The 21,662-nt window shown below is 45.2% G+C and overlaps 1 protein-coding gene across 1 annotated transcript in view; it reads right to left on the bottom strand.

Moving 5' to 3' along the window:
* MYOZ1 (myozenin 1) overlaps window positions 1-21,662 on the bottom strand; it is an 82,843-nt gene that overhangs the window by 23,363 nt on the left and 37,818 nt on the right. The window contains exon 3 of the mRNA XM_077259259.1: window positions 7,741-7,931. Coding sequence (XP_077115374.1) covers window positions 7,741-7,931 — 191 coding nt within the window. The remainder of the gene's footprint in view (window positions 1-7,740; window positions 7,932-21,662) is intronic.

Below are 21,662 nucleotides of genomic sequence, written 5' to 3'. Positions count from 1 at the left end.
CTTATCCTGTCATGGCGTTTGTAGATTCAGGTGCTGCCCTGAGTCTTATGGATCTGTCATTTGCTAAGCACTGTGGTTTTACTCTTGAACCATTAGAAAATCCTATTCCTCTTAGGGGTATTGATGCTACGCCATTGGCAGCAAATAAACCGCAGTATTGGACACAGGTTATCATGTGCATGACTCCTGAACACCGCGAGGTGATACGTTTCCTGGTTTTACATAAAATGCATGATTTGGTTGTTTTAGGGCTGCCATGGTTACAGACCCATAATCCAGTCCTGGACTGGAAGGCTATGTCAGTCTCAAGTTGGGGCTGTCGTGGTATTCATGGGGATTCCCTGCCTGTGTCTATTGCTTCTTCTACGCCTTCGGAAGTTCCGGAGTATTTGTCTGATTATCAGGATGTCTTCAGTGAGTCTGAGTCCAGTGCACTGCCTCCTCATAGGGACTGTGACTGTGCTATAGATTTGATCCCAGGCAGTAAGTTTCCTAAGGGAAGACTGTTTAATCTGTCGGTACCTGAACATACCGCTATGCGTTCATATATCAGGGAGTCTCTGGAGAAAGGACATATTCGTCCGTCTTCTTCCCCCCTTGGTGCGGGATTCTTTTTTGTGGCAAAAAAGGACGGATCTTTGAGACCTTGTATTGATTATCGGCTTTTGAATAAGATCACTGTCAAATTTCAGTATCCTTTACCGCTGTTGTCTGACTTGTTTGCCCGGATTAAAGGTGCCAAGTGGTTCACCAAGATAGACCTTCGTGGTGCGTACAACCTTGTGCGCATTAAGCAAGGTGATGAATGGAAAACCGCATTCAATACGCCCGAAGGTCATTTTGAGTACTTGGTGATGCCTTTTGGGCTCTCCAATGCGCCTTCAGTTTTTCAGTCCTTTATGCATGACATTTTCCGGAAGTATCTGGATAAATTTTTGATTGTTTATCTGGATGATATTTTGGTTTTTTCTGATGATTGGGATTCGCATGTGGAGCAGGTCAGGTTGGTCTTTAAAATTTTGCGTGAAAATTCTTTGTTTGTCAAGGGCTCAAAGTGTCTCTTTGGTGTACAGAAGGTTCCCTTTTTGGGGTTCATTTTTTCCCCTTCTGCTGTGGAGATGGACCCAGTCAAGGTCCGAGCTATTCTTGATTGGACTCAGCCCTCGTCGGCTAAGAGTCTTCAGAAGTTCTTGGGTTTCGCTAACTTCTACCGTCGTTTTATCGCTAATTTTTCTAGCATTGTGAAACCGTTGACGGATATGACCAAGAAGGGCTCCGATGTAGCTAACTGGGCTCCTGCTGCCGTGGAGGCTTTCCAGGAGTTGAAGCGCCGGTTTACTTCGGCGCCTGTTTTGTGCCAGCCCGATGTCTCACTTCCCTTTCAGGTTGAGGTGGATGCTTCAGAGATTGGAGCAGGGGCCGTTTTGTCGCAGAGAGGCCCTGGTTGCTCTGTTATGAAACCTTGTGCCTTTTTCTCCAGGAAGTTTTCGCCTGCCGAGCGAAATTATGATGTGGGCAATCGGGAGTTGTTGGCCATGAAATGGGCATTTGAGGAGTGGCGTCATTGGCTCGAGGGTGCTAAGCATCGTGTGGTGGTCTTGACTGATCACAAAAATCTGATGTATCTCGAGTCTGCTAAACGCCTTAATCCGAGACAGGCCCGCTGGTCATTGTTTTTCTCCCGCTTTGATTTTGTTGTCTCATATTTACCAGGTTCAAAGAATGTGAAGGCCGATGCTCTTTCTAGGAGCTTTGTGCCTGATGCTCCTGGAGTCGCTGATCCTGTTGGTATTCTTAAAGATGGAGTTATCTTGTCAGCTATTTCTCCGGATCTGCGACGTGTGTTGCAGAGATTTCAGGCTGATAGGCCTGAGTCTTGTCCACCTGACAGACTGTTTGTCCCGGATAAATGGACCAGCAGAGTCATTTCCGAGGTTCATTCCTCGGTGTTGGCAGGTCACCCGGGAATTTTTGGCACCAGAGATCTGGTGGCCAGGTCCTTTTGGTGGCCTTCCTTGTCAAGGGATGTGCGGTCATTTGTGCAGTCCTGTGGGACTTGTGCTCGAGCTAAGCCTTGCTGTTCTCGTGCCAGCGGTTTGCTCTTGCCCTTGCCTGTCCCGAAGAGACCTTGGACACATATCTCCATGGATTTCATTTCTGATCTTCCGCTATCTCAGGGCATGTCCGTTATCTGGGTGATATGTGATCGCTTCTCCAAGATGGTCCATTTGGTTCCTTTGCCTAAGCTGCCTTCCTCTTCCGATCTGGTTCCTGTGTTTTTCCAGAACGTGGTTCGTTTGCACGGCATCCCTGAGAATATTGTGTCAGACAGAGGATCCCAGTTCGTTTCTAGGTTCTGGCGATCCTTTTGTAGTAGGATGGGCATTGATTTGTCGTTTTCGTCTGCTTTCCATCCTCAGACTAATGGACAGACGGAGCGAACCAATCAGACTTTGGAGGCTTATTTGAGGTGTTTTGTCTCTGCTGATCAGGACGATTGGGTGACATTCTTGCCATTGGCTGAGTTTGCCCTTAATAATCGGGCTAGTTCCGCCACCTTGGTTTCGCCTTTTTTCTGCAACTCTGGTTTCCATCCTCGCTTTTCTTCGGGTCATGTGGAGCCTTCTGACTGTCCTGGGGTGGATTCTGTGGTAGATAGGTTGCAGCGGATCTGGAATCATGTGGTGGACAACTTGAAGTTGTCACAGGAGAGGGCTCAGCGCTTTGCCAACCGCCGCCGCGGTGTGGGTCCCCGACTACGCGTTGGGGATTTGGTATGGCTTTCTTCCCGCTTTGTTCCTATGAAGGTCTCCTCTCCCAAATTTAAACCTCGTTTTATTGGGCCTTACAAGATATTGGAAATCCTTAATCCTGTATCTTTTCGTCTGGATCTTCCTGTGTCGTTTGCTATTCACAATGTATTTCATAGGTCCTTGTTGCGGCGGTACATTGTGCCTGTAGTTCCTTCTGCTGAGCCTCCTGCTCCGGTGTTGGTTGAGGGCGAGTTGGAGTACGTGGTGGAGAAGATCTTGGATTCTCGCCTCTCCAGGCGGAGGCTTCAGTACCTGGTCAAGTGGAAGGGCTATGGTCAGGAGGATAATTCCTGGGTGGTCGCCTCTGATGTTCATGCGGCCGATTTAGTTCGTGCCTTTCATGCCGCTCATCCTGATCGCCCTGGTGGTCGTGGTGAGGGTTCGGTGACCCCTCACTAAGGGGGGGGTACTGTTGTGAATTTGCTTTTTGCTCCCTCTAGTGGTTACTAGTTTTTTGACTCTGGTTTTTCTGTCATTCCTTTTATCCGCACCTGGGTCGTTAGTTAGGGGTGTTGCTATATAAGCTCCCTAGACCTTCAGTTCAATGCCTGGCAACGTAGTTATCAGAGCTAGTCTGCTGTGCTCTTGTCTACTGATCCTGGTTCCAGTTATATCAGCTAAGTCTGCCTTTTGCTTTTTGCTATTTGTTTTGGTTTTGTATTTTTGTCCAGCTTGTTCCAAATCTATATCCTGACCTTTGCTGGAAGCTCTAGGGGGCTGGTGTTCTCCCCCCGGACCGTTAGACGGTTCGGGGGTTCTTGAATTTCCAGTGTGGATTTTGATAGGGTTTTTGTTGACCATATAAGTTACCTTTCTTTATTCTGCTATCAGTAAGCGGGCCTCTCTGTGCTAAACCTGGTTCATTTCTGTGTTTGTCATTTCCTCTTACCTCACCGTTATTATTTGTGGGGGGCTTCTATCCAGCTTTGGGGTCCCCTTCTCTGGAGGCAAGAAAGGTCTTTTGTTTTCCTCTACTAGGGGTAGCTAGATTCTCCGGCTGGAGCGTGTCATCTAGAATCAACGTAGGAATGATCCCCGGCTACTTCTAGTGTTGGCGTTAGGAGTAGATATATGGTCAACCCAGTTACCACTGCCCTATGAGCTGGATTTTTGTATTCTGCAGACTTCCACGTACCTCTGAGACCCTCGCCATTGGGGTCATAACAGTGATGTAGTTCAGTCATGTTTACTGAACAAGTTCTGTCAGTCACAGTGCCACATAGTTCACTCACGTTTACTGAACAAGTTCTGTCAGTCAGTGTGATGTAGTTCAGTCACGTTTACTGAACAAGTTCTGTCAGTCACAGTGGCACGTAGTTCAGTCACGTTTACTGAACAAGTTCTGTCAGTCACAGTGCCACGTAGTTCAGTCACATTTACTGAACAAGTATCTGTCTGTCACAGTGCCACGTAGTTCAGTTACGTTTACTGAACAAGTTCTGTCAGTCAGTGTGATGTAGTTCAGTCACGTTTACTGAACAAGTTCTGTCAGTCACAGTGCCACGTAGTTCAGTCACATTTACTGAACAAGTTCTGTCTGTCACAGTGCCACGTAGTTCAGTTACGTTTACTGAACAAGTTCTGTCAGTCAGTGTGATGTAGTTCAGTCACGTTTACTGAACAAGTTCTGTCAGTCACAGTGGCACGTAGTTCAGTCACGTTTACTGAACAGGTTCTGTCAGTCACAGTGTGAAGTAGTTCAGTCATGTTTACTGGACAAGTTCTGTCAGTCACAGTGCCACGTAGTTCAGACATGTTTAGTGAACAAGTTCTGTCAGTCATAGTGCCATGTAGTTCACTCACATTCACTGAACAAGTTCTGTCAGTCACAGTGCCAAGTGGTTCAGTCACATTTACTAAACAAGTTCTGTCAGTCACAATACCATTTAGTTCAGTCACGTTTACTGAACAAGTTCTGCCAGTCACAGTGCCACGTAGTTCACTCACGTTCACTGAACAAGTTATGTCAGTCACAGTGCCACGCAGTTCAGTCACATTTACTGAACAAGTTCTGTCAGTCACAGTACCATTTAGTTCAGTCACGTTTACTGAACAAGTTCTGTCAGTCACAGTGTGATGTAGTTCAGTCACGTTTACTGAACAAGTTCTGTCAGTCACAGTGCCACGTAGTTCAGACATGTTTACTGAACAAGTTCTGTCAGTCACAGTGCCACGTAGTTCAGTCACGTTTACTGAACAAGTTTTGTCAGTCACAGTGCGACATAGTTCAGTCACGTTTACTGAACAAGTTCTGTCAGTCACAGTGCCACGTAGTTCAGTCATGTTTAATTAACAAGTTCTGTCAGTCACAGTGCGATATAATATAGTTCACTCACTTTTACTGAATACGTTCTGTCAGTCACAGTGTGACGTAGTTCACTCACATTTACTGAACAAGTTCTTTCAGCCACAGTGCCACCTAGTTCAGTCGCGTTTACTGAACACGTTCTGTCAGTCACAGTGCGACATAGTTCACTCACGTTTACTGAACACGTTCTGTCAGTCACAGCGTGCTGAACAGATACTTCTTTACTGTACGCTATCATGATTTACGCTTCCTGTCTTCCAATGGGTCGTAAGCAAAAATACACCAATGAGGATGACAGAAAAGCAGCAGCGGCAAGGCAACGACAACGTCGAGAGCAAGAGACACTTCAACAAACTGCCGCCAGACAAGCCCAGGATGCGGAATCTCACAGACAACGTCGCCAACAGGAGACACCACAAGAAACTGCCACACGACGATGATAATGTATATATTTTACCCAGAAAATCCTGTGTATTCATTTGATTATTCTTAAATCTTCATTGTTAAACTACATACATATTCTAGAATACCCGATGCGTTAGAATCGGGCCACCATCTAGTATATATATATATATATATCACTTGTGTAAATGAGAAGTAAAAGGAAGGCACTCACCGATCTGTTAAAAATCTTCGTTAAAAATCCATGGCCGGGAGAGTGAGAAACGGACTGACTGACCCGTAGAAGTGCTTACACAGCACGAAACGGCCGTCGTCTACACCTGCTCATTTTAGCTCCGTTACTCACTCTCCCGGCCATGGATTTTTAATGAAGATCAAATAAAGCAAGGAATTTTTAACAGATCGGAGAGTGCCTTCCTTTTACTTCTCATTTACACAAGTGGACTACAATGTCATTTTCCCAAGAGCACCCGAGATCATGAAGCACAGTATGTAACCGCATGGTTAAAAGACACACCTGATAATTAATAGCTTAGCAGCCTAATGGTGTTGGCAGTGCCGTCTTCTGTCTCCTTTTCTATATTGATATATATATATTTATTTATATATATATAGTGACAGTGTCACTGGAGCTGTATGTGAGGGAAGATAAGTGTCATGAAGGTTGTTATCCTGCTTGACGTGAATCCCATAAGTTTCTATCCAGCATGTGCTGAGGGGTTAATCAGCAATTACAAAGGTTTGTTTTTTTGTGAGTAGATGTAAGAGATGGGCAGAACGCCTACTCACCATATCTCCACCTCAAGGGTGTGGTTGGGGAAGTTTAAATGTCAAGCTGCTGTTTTGTTTTTTTCTTTGCTGTGTGTTAGGAGGAAGGAAGTCTCGAGGCCCAATCTCTGATGGGAGCTAAAGTGTGTTGTGTCCCAGAAAGCTGCAACCACGTTGTGGAGGACTTTTGTATGAACTTTTTATTTTCATTTGTGCTAGAAATGCCATTTTGTGTTACTATTTTGCTTTGTAGTTTATGAAGTAATAAACCATCCAGAGACTTTAATGCAAGTGGTCCTGTGTCTACCTTGGGGAGCAGCTGAGTGAGCCGACCTACCACAATATATACATACTGTATATATATATCTCTTGAACAACTGTAGTCCTTCCTTTTGTTGTAAGTTTCTATTGTTTCTAGTCTCTTATGTTATGTTGATTTCTTTTTGATTGCACGTTTAGTCTCATGAAGTTACAGACAGAAATGTCACATTTGTTAGATTGCATTTCCTAATAAATCATGTTTTCCACTTGCATCATGCGACTGCCAGATAGGATACCACTCCACTAGCAATGTCGAAACACTATCTAAGCCCCGCATTCGCAAAGTGATGTATATCCTTATTCATTGCCACACTCATCTAGTTGGCACAAATCTGCAGTCACGTAGAGTGACAAGCCAGACAACCCCCTTTATTAAAAGAGTCTCCTCTGTCTTTGCTGTTTCATCTTTCTTGACTACTAGAACATGACAGGTAGCAGATCCTTCTGTTTGTCTATGTAGTCAAAGCCATTTTCATCTCACTTTTTTTGCACCACCTCAGTTTTACTCCTTATGGCAGTACTATACAAGTATTCCCATCACCCAACCATCACCACCAGGCACTGCACAGGACTATGCTGATGCCCACCTACTTTCAATTAGGAGCCAGTTACTAGATCGCTGGTGAGTCCTGACTATTCAGGTTTAGCCATCTTATATCTGAAATTTATGAGCACCTCAATTATCATCTGCACTTCCATAATGCACTACTCCTTGGTATAAAGAAACCATTATAACTGAATTTAGTGCAGAATAAATGGTCATATAATTATGAAGCTGTACAAGAAAAGTAAAGGATTTTCAAATATATTCAACATTTTATATAAATGTAAACTTTGAATTCTGTAAATGTTTTGTGACGGTGGTTTCTCACTGACTTTAGTGCATTTGTGCTTTGAAAATAATACAGTTAATAATTTCAAGCCCTGTTATCATTGACATTCCATATACATTTGCTGGATCTTCAACTTTACCAGAGATTTTTCCAAAATTGCAGTTTGCAGCATTTTTTTTAATGTATTCCTTATGTCGAAATGGAAATGATCAAATATGGGACTATGTTACCACCTTGGGATAATAACAAGCCTCTCTGCTTATAATAACTAAGACATATCTTTTCATCAACTTACCAATGAGTTGTCAGAGAACACGTCAGGATTGTTCTCATAGATGAATTTTTCCACTCTCTTTTGACGCAGTTTAAACATCTTGGAGCCTTTATTGCTTAATAAAGATAGCTCCTCCAGCATGATGTCCCTGGGAACGCTGATCTTCTTCCCTAAATTTAGCCTGGAGACCTCCTGCTCCCCTTCTCCTGATGCTAAAATGATAATAATAATAATATGTTAAACAGTTTTGACATCTTAGATGTTAAAGCTTTTTCCCAATGAATGTACTTAGCACCCATGTAGGGTTGAGTTGTGCCATGGACAGTACTTCTATTAATGCCATTGTCTTCGGATGTAACATAAATGCTTGAATTATTGGTCATACAGTGATGTAAGTAATATCATCCACTCAAAAACCTAGGGAATTCTGTGTAGCAGCCTTTCCAAAAAAATATGTTAAGAGTCGCAGAGGATGCAAGCTCCATGTGTCCTCCAGAGACTATTAGGCTCAATGCATGTTCAAGAGTGACAGGTGAAGAGTTGAGTGCAACTGCTTTGATCATGGTCCTGCCCTAAATTAACTATTAATAGTGCATTTATTTAGTTTAGATAACAAAATACTATAGGCACCCCTCAGCAAGTCTACTAGCAAAGATAGTTACATGGACAGACAAACAGATACTTGTTTTGTAGATTATAACCCATATCTTGGATACAATTATAGTGGTTTCATGCAGAACCCTATATTTCTCCCAATTTGCATTAAATGCAGATGTCCAAAATTAGGCATCACTCACTATTAGAAGTTCTCAACCAAAGTCCATCATGAATGAAAGCTGAACATGTGTTACAGTTATGCTTTATCCTAGAAAGTCATGTCTGCAGAATTCCGCATGAGAAGCAGCCATCTACCAGACAGCAAGATATACATACACAGAGAGTTGGTACGAATCAATTTGTTTGTCTCATTACATCGGCCAAGGCAGTGGTCTGCTGCCACTGGAAAGGAGAGGGGTTACTGCCTTTTACTTGACCTGCGCCACTTATTTTAATTAGCTGGCCTAGCTAATCACAGGAAGAGCTGCGAACATCGTCAGGTAATAGCCAGTACCCCCTCTCAATTTCAGCTGCCACAGACCACTGCCATGGTTGATGTGATGGGATATATAATATACAGTATATACTGTAGCAATTCCTTTATATAATTAGATTCTGCGAAGAAAACTAACACTTTTTTTTCTTTATATAGACAATGTACTGTCAGCAGGGTGGTGGTATTTAAAGCTGAGCTTCACAACTTAGGGTACATGCCCATGATCTGGAATAGCAGCGTTTTGGATACAGATCACCTGCGCTGCATCTAAAAAGCTGTGTTCTAGGTTACAAGCACAGTGGATGGGATTTATAGAAATCCCATGTCCACTGTGCTTTTATTTGACGCTACTGAAAGTCACCCGCAGTGCGCGTTTACGAGCCTCAGCATGTTAATTTCTGCAGTGGAGACGCTAGTCTCCAGTGTGTAGTCTCAAACATAACCATTCATTAGATGCGGTAAATCTGTGCGGTAAATCTGTGCGGTTCAATGAACACATGCGGATTTACGTGCATGATTAGAACGCAGTTTTGGAAGCAGGGAAAATACGTTGCGCCCAAAATGCTGCTATTACTTTACATTGTAGAGGGGACTTGTACAGACAATAGACTTTGCAGCATAACAATAAGCACAGTTCAAAACAGGTACCAAGAGGAATGAGGGCCCTGCTCACAAGCTTCCAAACTATAAGAAGAGCGAGCCAGTGATCGGATGTGGGGAATGAATGAAAGCTCGGAATCAAGTATGACCCCAAGGCAGCGGGCATGTTGCTTGGGGGTAATGGTGGAACCACACACAAAGATGGCAATGTCAGGCAAAGGTAGGTTAGTAGAGGGAGAAAACACGAGGAGCTCACTTTTTGATAGGTTCAGTTTCAGAAAGGGGGAAGACATGATGTTAGAGACAGCAGTAAGAAAATCACTGGTGTTTTCTAAAGAGGCAGGCGTGATATCAGGAGAAGAAGTATATAAATGGGTGTCATCAGCATAGAGATGGTACTGGAAACCAAATCTACAGATTGTTTGTCCAATAGGGGCAGTATACAAAGAGAAGAGGAGGGGGCCTAGGACTGATCCTGGAGGAACCCCAACAGTAAGGGGAAGGTGAGAGGAGGAGGAACCAGCAAAAGATACAGTGAAAGAGCGGTCAGAGAGATTGGAGGAGAACCAGGAGAGAGCGGGTGTCCTTGAGGCGGATGGAGTGTAGCATAGTGAGGAGGAGCTGATGTTCCACAGTGTCGAATGCTGCGGAGAGACCCAAGAGAATTAGCATGGAGTAGTGACTATTAGATTTAGCTGTTAGTAGATCATTAGAGACTTTAGTAAGGGCAGTGTAACGGGGTATACTGTGCTGTAGTACCTCTTTAGGTACCACCCCGTGTTTCAGGAGGTCCACTCTGCCTTGGCTGGATTCTGAATGAAGGACGCTGGCTGGAATTCCTTGATTACATGGGTGCATATAAAATCTCACTGCTTCTCCACGTATTTACAGTCTAACAACACTTTATTCACAGCACACAGAATATAGAAAAACAGCAGGCCAGACATACATTACAATAGCCGCAGGTGGCCGGAGCCTGCCGATATTTACTGTGGGAATTACAAAGGTGGGGAAGGTCAGAAAGAGAATATCTTGTCCAGAGGCGCAGCCTGTGGACGGATGCATTTCACATGGAACCTATTATACATACATATACTGCATACATATTCTTGGTGCTGGGGGGTTTTGTAACACGGCTCTCCTTTTCAGCGACGCGATCGGCATACACAGTCTGATCCTTAACGGATCGGTTTGGGGATGACCGAAGTTTATGGGTTGGTACAAGTTCTGGTTGTCGACTTAGGCAATCGGCGTTACCGTTTTGTTTGCAAGGTCTGTAGTGGATGGTGAAGTCCAGAGGTTGTAGGGCTAAACTCCACCGCAGTAATCAGGCGTTGTCTCCGGAGACCCGATTAAGCCAGACTAGGGGATTATGGTCCGTTAGGAGGGAAAACTGTTGTCCATACAAATATGGTTGTAACTTTTTGAGTGCCCATACTATTGCCAGGCACTCCTTCCCGATGGCCGCATAGCTCACTTCACGGGGCAGTAGTTTCCGACTCAGGTAAGCTACCGGGTGTTCTTGGCCGTCCGGCCTGACTTGGCTTAGTACTGCCCCCAATCCAAACATAGAAGCATCCGTGTGAACAAGAAAACGTTTAGTTGGGTCGGGTGCAGCCAATACAAGGGTATTGGTGAAGGCGTCCTTTAGCTGGCGGAAGACTTCCTCACACTCTGAGGTCCAGGTTACCTGGCGGGGTTGGTTCTTATGGGTCAGATCAGTGAGGGGCTTGTGTTATGGTTCTCAATGGCAAGAGAACATAGCCCAGCAAACATAAGAACTAGCTCTTGGAAGGATGGAAACTAAACTGACCATGAACTAAACCTGCCGCACAACTAACAGTAGCCGGGTAGCGTAGCCTGCGTTTTATCCCTAGACGCCCAGCACCGGCCGGAGGACTAACTAATCCTGGCAGAGGAAAATATAGTCCTGGCTCACCTCTAGAGAAATTTCCCCGAAAGGCAGACAGAGGCCCCCACAAATATTGGCGGTGATTTTAGATGAAATGACAAACGTAGTATGAAAATAGGTTTAGCAAAATTGAGGTCCGCTTTCTAGATAGCAGGAAGACAGAAAGGGCACTTTCATGGTCAGCTGAAAACCCTATCAAAACACCATCCTGAAATTACTTTAAGACTCTAGTATTAACTAATAACATCAGAGTGGCAATTTCAGATCACAAGAGCTTTCCAGACACAGAAACGAAACTACAGCTGTGAACTGGAACAAAATGCAAAAACAAACAAGGACTAAAGTCCAACTTAGCTGGGAGTTGTCTAGCAGCAGGAACATGCACAGAAAGGCTTCTGATTACAATGTTGACCGGCATGGAAGTGACAGAGGAGCAAGGCTAAATAGCGACTCCCACATCCTGATGGAAACAGGTGAACAGAGAGGATGATGCACACCAGTTCAATTCCACCAGTGGCCACCGGGGGAGCCCAAAATCCAATTTCACAACAGTACCCCCCCCTCAAGGAGGGGGCACCGAACCCTCACCAGAACCACCAGGGCGATCAGGATGAGCCCTATGAAAGGCACGGACCAAATCGGAGGCATGAACATCAGAGGCAGTCACCCAAGAATTATCCTCCTGACCGTATCCCTTCCATTTGACCAGATACTGGAGTTTCCGTCTGGAAACACGGGAGTCCAAGATTTTTTCCACAACGTACTCCAACTCGCCCTCAACCAACACCGGAGCAGGAGGCTCAACGGAAGGCACAACCGGTACCTCATACCTGCGCAATAATGACCGATGAAAAACATTATGAATCGAAAAAGATGCAGGGAGGTCCAAACGGAAGGACACAGGGTTAAGAATCTCCAATATCTTGTACGGGCCGATGAACCGAGGCTTAAACTTGGGAGAAGAAACCCTCATAGGGACAAAACGAGAAGACAACCACACCAAGTCCCCAACACAAAGCCGAGGACCAACCCGACGCCGGCGGTTGGCAAAAAGCTGAGTCTTCTCCTGGGACAACTTCAAATTGTCCACTACCTGCCCCCAAATCTGATGCAACCTCTCCACCACAGCATCCACTCCAGGACAATCCGAAGACTCCACCTGACCAGAAGAAAATCGAGGATGAAACCCCGAATTACAGAAAAAGGGAGACACCAAGGTGGCAGAGCTGGCCCGATTATTGAGGGCAAACTCCGCTAAAGGCAAAAAAACAACCCAATCATCCTGATCTGCAGACACAAAACACCTCAAATATGTCTCCAAGGTCTGATTCGTCCGCTCGGTCTGGCCATTAGTCTGAGGATGGAAAGCAGATGAGAAAGACAAATCTATGCCCATCCTAGCACAGAATGCTCGCCAAAATCTAGACACGAATTGGGTACCTCTGTCAGAAACGATATTCTCCGGAATACCATGCAAACGGACCACATTTTGAAAAAACAGAGGAACCAACTCGGAAGAAGAAGGCAACTTAGGCAGGGGAACCAAATGGACCATCTTAGAGAAACGATCACACACCACCCAGATGACAGACATCTTCTGAGAAACAGGAAGATCCGAAATAAAATCCATCGAGATGTGCGTCCAGGGCCTCTTTGGGATAGGCAAGGGCAACAACAATCCACTAGCTCGAGAACAACAAGGCTTGGCCCGAGCACAAACGTCACAAGACTGCACGAAGCCTCGCACATCTCGAGACAGGGAAGGCCACCAGAAGGACCTTGCCACCAAATCCCTGGTACCAAAGATTCCAGGATGACCTGCCAACGCAGAAGAATGAACCTCAGAAATGACTTTACTGGTCCAATCATCAGGAACAAACAGTCTACCAGGTGGGCAACGATCAGGTCTATCCGCCTGAAACTCCTGCAAGGCCCGCCGCAGGTCTGGAGAAACGGCAGACAATATCACTCCATCCTTAAGGATACCTGTAGGTTCAGAATTACCAGGGGAGTCAGGCTCAAAACTCCTAGAAAGGGCATCCGCCTTAACATTCTTAGAACTCGGCAGGTAGGACACCACAAAATTAAACCGAGAGAAAAACAACGACCAGCGCGCCTGTCTAGGATTCAGGCGTCTGGCGGACTCAAGATAAATTAGATTTTTGTGGTCAGTCAATACCACCACCTGATGTCTAGCCCCCTCAAGCCAATGACGCCACTCCTCAAAAGCCCACTTCATGGCCAAAAGCTCCCGATTCCCAACATCATAATTCCGCTCGGCGGGCGAAAATTTACGCGAGAAAAAAGCACAAGGTCTCATCACGGAGCAATCGGAACTTCTCTGCGACAAAACCGCCCCAGCTCCGATTTCAGAAGCGTCGACCTCAACCTGAAAAGGAAGAGCAACATCAGGCTGACGCAACACAGGGGCGGAAGAAAAGCGGCGCTTAAGCTCCCGAAAGGCCTCCACAGCAGCAGGGGACCAATCAGCAACATCAGCACCCTTCTTAGTCAAATCAGTCAATGGTTTAACAACATCAGAAAAACCAGCAATAAATCGACGATAAAAGTTAGCAAAGCCCAAAAATTTCTGAAGACTCTTAAGAGAAGAGGGTTGCGTCCAATCACAAATAGCCTGAACCTTGACAGGATCCATCTCGATGGAAGAGGGGGAAAAAATATATCCCAAAAAGGAAATCTTTTGAACCCCAAAAACGCACTTAGAACCCTTCACACACAAGGAATTAGACCGCAAAACCTGAAAAACCCTCCTGACCTGCTGGACATGAGAGTCCCAGTCATCCGAAAAAATCAAAATATCATCCAGATACACAATCATAAACTTATCCAAATAATCACGGAAAATGTCATGCATAAAGGACTGAAAGACTGAAGGGGCATTTGAAAGACCAAAAGGCATCACCAAATACTCAAAGTGGCCCTCGGGCGTATTAAATGCGGTTTTCCACTCATCCCCCTGCTTAATTCGCACCAAATTATACGCCCCACGGAGATCTATCTTAGAGAACCACTTGGCCCCCTTTATGCGAGCAAACAAATCAGTCAGCAGTGGCAACGGATATTGATATTTAACCGTGATTTTATTCAAAAGCCGATAATCAATGCACGGCCTCAAAGAGCCATCTTTCTTAGCCACAAAGAAAAAACCGGCTCCTAAGGGAGATGACGAAGGACGAATATGTCCCTTTTCCAAGGACTCCTTTATATATTCTCGCATAGCAGCATGTTCAGGCACAGACAGATTAAATAAACGACCCTTAGGGTATTTACTACCCGGAATCAAATCTATGGCACAATCGCACTCCCGGTGCGGAGGTAATGAACCAAGCTTAGGTTCTTCAAAAACGTCACGATATTCAGTCAAGAATTCAGGAATCTCAGAGGGAATAGATGATGAAATGGAAACCACAGGTACGTCCCCATGCGTCCCCTTACATCCCCAGCTTAACACAGACATAGCTTTCCAGTCAAGGACTGGGTTATGAGATTGCAGCCATGGCAATCCAAGCACCAACACATCATGTAGGTTATACAGCACAAGAAAGCGAATAATCTCCTGGTGATCCGGATTAATCCGCATAGTTACTTGTGTCCAGTATTGTGGTTTATTGCTAGCCAATGGGGTGGAGTCAATCCCCTTCAGGGGTATAGGAGTTTCAAGAGGCTCCAAATCATACCCACAGCGTTTGGCAAAGGACCAATCCATAAGACTCAAAGCGGCGCCAGAGTCGACATAGGCATCCGCGGTAATAGATGATAAAGAACAAATCAGGGTCACAGATAGAATAAACTTAGACTGTAAAGTGCCAATTGAAACAGACTTATCAAGCTTCTTAGTACGCTTAGAGCATGCTGATATAACATGAGTTGAATCACCGCAATAGAAGCACAACCCATTTTTTCGTCTAAAATTCTGCCGTTCACTTCTGGACAGAATTCTATCACATTGCATATTCTCTGGCATCTTCTCAGTAGACACCGCCAAATGGTGCACAGGTTTGCGCTCCCGCAGACGCCTATCGATCTGGATAGCCATTGTCATGGACTCATTCAGACCCGCAGGCACAGGGAACCCCACCATAACATCCTTAATGGCATCAGAGAGACCCTCTCTGAAATTCGCCGCCAGGGCGCACTCATTCCACTGAGTAAGCACAGCCCATTTACGGAATTTCTGGCAGTATATTTCAGCTTCGTCTTGCCCCTGAGATAGGGACATCAAGGCCTTTTCCGCCTGAAGTTCTAACTGAGGTTCCTCATAAAGCAACCCCAAGGCCAGAAAAAACGCATCCACATTGAGCAACGCAGGATCCCCTGGAGCCAATGCAAAAGCCCAATCCTGAGGGTCGCCCCGGAGCAAGGAAATCACAATCCTGACCTGCTGAGCAGGATCTCCAGCAGAGCGAGATTTCAGGGACAAAAACAACTTGCAATTATTTTTGAAATTTTGAAAGCAAGATCTATTCCCCGAGAAAAATTCAGGCAAAGGAATTCTAGGTTCAGATATAGGAACATGAACAACAAAATCTTGTAAATTTTGAACTTTCGTGGTGAGATTATTCAAACCTGCAGCTAAACTCTGAATATCCATTTTACACAGGTGAACACAGAGCCATTCCAGGATTAGAAGGAGAGAGAGAGAGAAAGGCTGCAATATAGGCAGACTTGCAAGAGATTCAATTACAAGCACACTCAGAACTAAAGGGAAAAAAAAAAAAAATATCTTCAGCAGACTTCTCTTTTCTCTCCTTTCTCTGTCAATTAATTTAACCCTTTGTGGCCGGTCAAACTGTTATGGTTCTCAATGGCAAGAGAACATAGCCCAGCAAACATAAGAACTAGCTCTTGGAAGGATGGAAACTAAACTGACCATGAACTAAACCTGCCGCACAACTAACAGTAGCCGGGTAGCGTAGCCTGCGTTTTATCCCTAGACGCCCAGCACCGGCCGGAGGACTAACTAATCCTGGCAGAGGAAAATATAGTCCTGGCTCACCTCTAGAGAAATTTCCCCGAAAGGCAGACAGAGGCCCCCACAAATATTGGCGGTGATTTTAGATGAAATGACAAACGTAGTATGAAAATAGGTTTAGCAAAATTGAGGTCCGCTTTCTAGATAGCAGGAAGACAGAAAGGGCACTTTCATGGTCAGCTGAAAACCCTATCAAAACACCATCCTGAAATTACTTTAAGACTCTACTATTAACTAATAACATCAGAGTGGCAATTTCAGATCACAAGAGCTTTCCAGACACAGAAACGAAACTACAGCTGTGAACTGGAACAAAATGCAAAAACAAACAAGGACTAAAGTCCAACTTAGCTGGGAGTTGTCTAGCAGCAGGAACATGCACAGAAAGGCTTCTGATTACAATGTTGACCGGCATGGAAGTGACAGAGGAGCAAGGCTAAATAGCGACTCCCACATCCTGATGGAAACAGGTGAACAGAGAGGATGATGCACACCAGTTCAATTCCACCAGTGGCCACCGGGGGAGCCCAAAATCCAATTTCACAACAGGCTTGACTACGCTGCTGTAATTGGGAACGAATTTCCTGTAATACCCCGCTGTCCCTAGAAACGCCATGACCTGGGTTTTAGTGTGTGGGGTGGGCCATTTGGCTATGGCCTCAATCTTGGCTGGTTCTCGTCTCTGTTTCCCACTTCCCACCCAATGCCCTAAATACTGAACCTCTTCTTTGCTCACGTGACACTTGTTTGGGTTCAGGGTGATTCCGGCCTTGTGGATCCTGTCTAATACTGTCTCTAGGTGATTTAGATGCTCTTCCCATGTCGCGCTGTAGATGGCGATGTCATCCAGGTAGGCACAAGCCTCTGGAAGGTCGCCGGGGCAGTCTTCATCCCGAATGGCATAACTCGAAACTGGAATAAGCCGAACGGGGTGACAAATGCAGACTTGGGAATAGCGTCAGGACTAAGGGGAATCTGCCAGTAGCCTTTGCATAGATCGATGGTGGTCAAATACTTTGCCCCTGCCAGCCGGTCTAACAACTCATCCACACGCGGCATGGGATACGCATCCGTCACTGTTTTCTCATTGAGCTTACGATAGTCTGCACAAAACCGTGTAGTCCCATCCTTCTTGGGCACTAACACTACGGGGGATGCCCAGGGACTATCTGACTCTTCAATGACCCCTAAATGCAACATCTCCTGTATCTCTTGTCGCATCCCTTCTCTTACAGACTCAGGGATGCGGAAGGGGGGTTGTCGCAGGGGGGTCTGATCCTGGGTCTCAACCTTGTGTTGTGCCAGGCGAGTGTACCCTGGTCTCCCTGAAAACATCCTCTGTTGCTGCCTCAACAACGCCTCCGCCTGCTGTCTTTCCCGGGGACCTAGGTCTTCACCCAAGTGAACCTGGTCCCATGTTTTAGTCCTTTCCCCTAAAACATCAGGCAAGGGAAGTCCGGCTAAATTCTCTGCTTCAGGTGCACAGATGGCCACTACCTCTTCAGGGCGCTCCCGGTAGGGCTTCAGCATATTCACGTGGAACATGCGGATAACCCTGGGTCGTCACAATTGGTGACATTATAGGTGGTGTCGGCTATTTTTCCCACTACCTGGTAGGGCCCCTGCCATGCAGCTTGGAACTTGTTCTGCCTAGTGGGCTCTAACACCAGGACCTTCTGTCCTATTTCCAAGGTGCGCTCTCTAGCCTTCCGATCGTACCATACACGCTGGCGCCGCCGAGCCTCCTGCATGTTCCCACGTACACCCTGGTTCAGCTCCTGTAGGCGATCCCGGAATTCCAGCACATAGGGTACAATAGGTACTCCTTCTATGATGCCCTCCCCTTCCCAGTGTTCTAGCACTAAGTCTAGGGGTCCCCTTACCCGTCTCCCGTATACCAGTTCGAACGGGGAGAACCCCGTGGATTCTTGGGGCACCTCCCGATAGGCAAACAGGAGGTGAGGCAAGAATTTCTCCCAGTCCCTGTAGGTCCTGGTAAAAGTCCCAATGAGTTGTTTTAACGTCCCGTTAAAGCGTTCACACAACCCATTGGTTTGCGGATGGTACGGGGCGCTTCTAATGGACTTTACGCTGCACAGCTTCCACAGTTGGTTGGTCACCTCTGCTGTAAACTGGGTACCCTGGTCTGAGATAATCTCCCGGGGAAATCCAACCCGTGAGAAAACCTGGAGCAGGGCAGCCGCCAGCGTCTCTGCCAGTATGTTTGGTAACGCAACCGCCTCTGGATACCGTGTGGCATAATCTACCACTGTCAATATATACCTTTTCCCTGACGGACTGGGTTTGGCTAACGGCCCTATCAGCTAAATGGTTCCTCCACAATGGGGAGGGGGCGTAATTTGGCCTTGCATCGATATCCCCTCTTGCCAATGCGCTGGCAACTGTCACAGGTCTGGCAGTACTGACGAACATCATAGGTTACCCCCGGCCAAAAGAAGTTTTGTGTCAGACGATGCCTGGTGCGACTGACGCCGAAGTGCCCGGCCAAGGGTATGTCATGAGAGATTCGCAGTAACTCCTGCCTGTACTTCTTGGGAACTACCAGCTGTCACTTTGTAGTGGGGCTCGTCCCTGTGTGGTATACATACATATACTGCATACATATTCTTGGTGCTGGGGGGTTCTGTAACAGGCAGATTCAGTAGAGTGTAACGAGTGGAAACCAGATAGAAGAGGGTCGAGAAGAGAGTTATCTGAGAGATAGCGGATGAGACGTGAGTGGACCAGGCGTTTGAGGAGTTTGGAGATGAAGGGAAGATTAGAGACAGGTCTATAATTAGTGGCCACTACTAGTGGCACAGTTTTTGTCGAGGGATGGTTTTTTTAAGTAATGGATGTATGATGGCATGCTTAAATGAGGAGAAAAAGATACCGAGAGAGCGAGAGAGGTTGAATATTTTGAGAGGTGACAGCAGGGGAATGTGGTTACTGGTGCAAGTGGTCTGGCGAGAAGATGCAAGGAGCCTGATTACTTCTTCTTCTGTGACTGGTTCAAAGTCAGAGAGTGAGCTAGATGCAGTGGGAGAGTGAGGACAGTGCATGGTATGAGGGGATTGGGAGATAATTTCCTGTCGGATGTGGTCAATTTTTTCTTTGCAGTAGTTGGCCAGATCGTCAGCGCGGAGATCCATGGTTGGGGCCTGCACTCTTGGGTTGAGTAGGGAATGAAAAGTGTCAAAGAGACGTTTAGGGTTATTGGACAGTGAGGTGATGAGGGTGTTGAAATAAGTTTGTTTGAATATAAACCCACTTCTTTATACTAACCAGTGAGAAATTATAATACACAAATGAATCAATTAAATTCCTGATATATCTTAAGGCACTTTACATACTGCATTAAAGGCTTCTAAACCCACTGATTTGGGCGAGCCCAGCTGACCATTTAATGAGTATTAGGGCCTCTCAGCACTCTCCATCAGATGTCAGGATCTGGAAGTTTAACTTTAAATCAGGGCCGGGACAAAATATTTTGGTGTCTTAGGCAGATTAAGCCAATGGTGCCCACCCCACCCCAGAGCAAAGGAATGGTTCAGAGACTAGGATTAGGTAGCAAACTCTGATGACCACTTCCACTAGAATTGTTACCTTTTTCACACAAAAAATGTTATCAAAAGAAAAAAAAAAGTGGTATACTCTAGGGATGTGACTTAACAGGGGGTGCAATTTCAAAATTAGAATCAATAATTTTTTCTGACCATTTACACAAAATGGGAAAAAATAGCGGTATTCATCCCTGACATCGTATATTTTTAATGTAGAAGCCAAGGATAGTTACGGAAATTAATAAAGTGTAACTATATAATAGGGGCTGTTTGGTGTCAATTAAAGTGTCCAGCATTTGACAAATATCCTAATGGAAAATAAACAGACCCTCATTTAAAATAAAGGGATATGTCTGATGGTTTTTACATCCATCATGCGACAAATACAGCTTGCACAAAACTGATAATGGTTCTGGTGATGCATTCCAGTTCTGGTGACATATTCATGCAGGGATGGTTGTTCTGATGCTATATTCATTAATAGAACCATCATCAGAACATGAATATGAAGCCAAAATCATCATCAGAACATAATTAGAGCACCAGAGCCATCAATATTAAATGAATATGGCACCAGAAACATCACCAGTAAATAAATATATCACCAGAACCACCACCACTACAGGAATGTAACCAGGCCCACCATCAATACATGAATACATCCCCAGAACCACCATTAGTACATGAATGCATTGCTAGAACCACTATCAGTACATGAATACATAAACAGATCCACCATCAGTGCTTTATCAATACATCATCAGAACCAAGTACATTAATACATAATCAGAACCAAGTGTACTTGAATACAAGAACCAAGCTTAGTACTATGATCAATTGCATTATCAAGTCAGCCCCATAAACTATTGTATTGCATGAACTTACAACCCCTCAACTCCCAGCATGTTCTTAATAATGCTAAAGAGATACTGGGAGTTGTTATTAACAGCCATCATCAGACTACGGACCACACAGCAATCATAGTACTGATGAAAATTAGTCAGCTTCACAAATAAATATTTATATCCAGGTACCTTATAGATTACATCTTCTCTGGAGTTGTCTCTTTCTTTTCATCTCCGTCTTGTCTAGATGTCATGATGAGTTTTTACATCCACAGCTGTTCTCTGCTGATCTCCCTCATCTTCAGTCTTTTGCAACTCATCCCAACACATTGCCCTTAAAAAAAGAGTGTTATTGACATGCCGTCTGCATAAAAATATATTTCCATACTGTACCTTAAATAAGTCTCCTATGGTATATGACCTCCACACTGTCAACCATTCTCAGCTATAACCGCCACACCGTTCGCCCTTATGAACCACAGACTATACCATGGCTGTCCTTTTTGCAATTTTCCATAACACTTTCTATATCTCCACACTGTCCCCCCAACATACTAACCCCTCTCCATATTATGCCTTCATTTCACACTATCCCCTCTCCATATCCATTCTTTGCCCTTTTTCACATTATACCCTCATACTGCCCACCGCCCTGCCCTTTTCAAACTATAACCCCTCCTCACACTGTCCCCTACACAGTATGATGGTTACCACAGACATACCTACTGTATGATGTCCAAACCACCCCAATATATAGTATTGTCACCACCACAGCTCCCCATATATAGCATGATGTCCAACCACAGACCCCCATAAATAGAATGATGTCCAAAACAGCCCGCATGTATACTATGAAGATACCCACAACACCCCATAATTATGGCCCACACACAACACCCCAAACAGTCTGATATTCACTACATCCCCGTATCTAGTA

This window comes from Ranitomeya variabilis, chromosome 4, assembly GCF_051348905.1.
Source record: "Ranitomeya variabilis isolate aRanVar5 chromosome 4, aRanVar5.hap1, whole genome shotgun sequence".
Classification (NCBI taxonomy): Eukaryota; Metazoa; Chordata; class Amphibia; order Anura; family Dendrobatidae; genus Ranitomeya; species Ranitomeya variabilis.
Note: the sequence above shows the minus strand (reverse complement) of the source record. Positions and strands in the feature narration are given on the sequence as shown.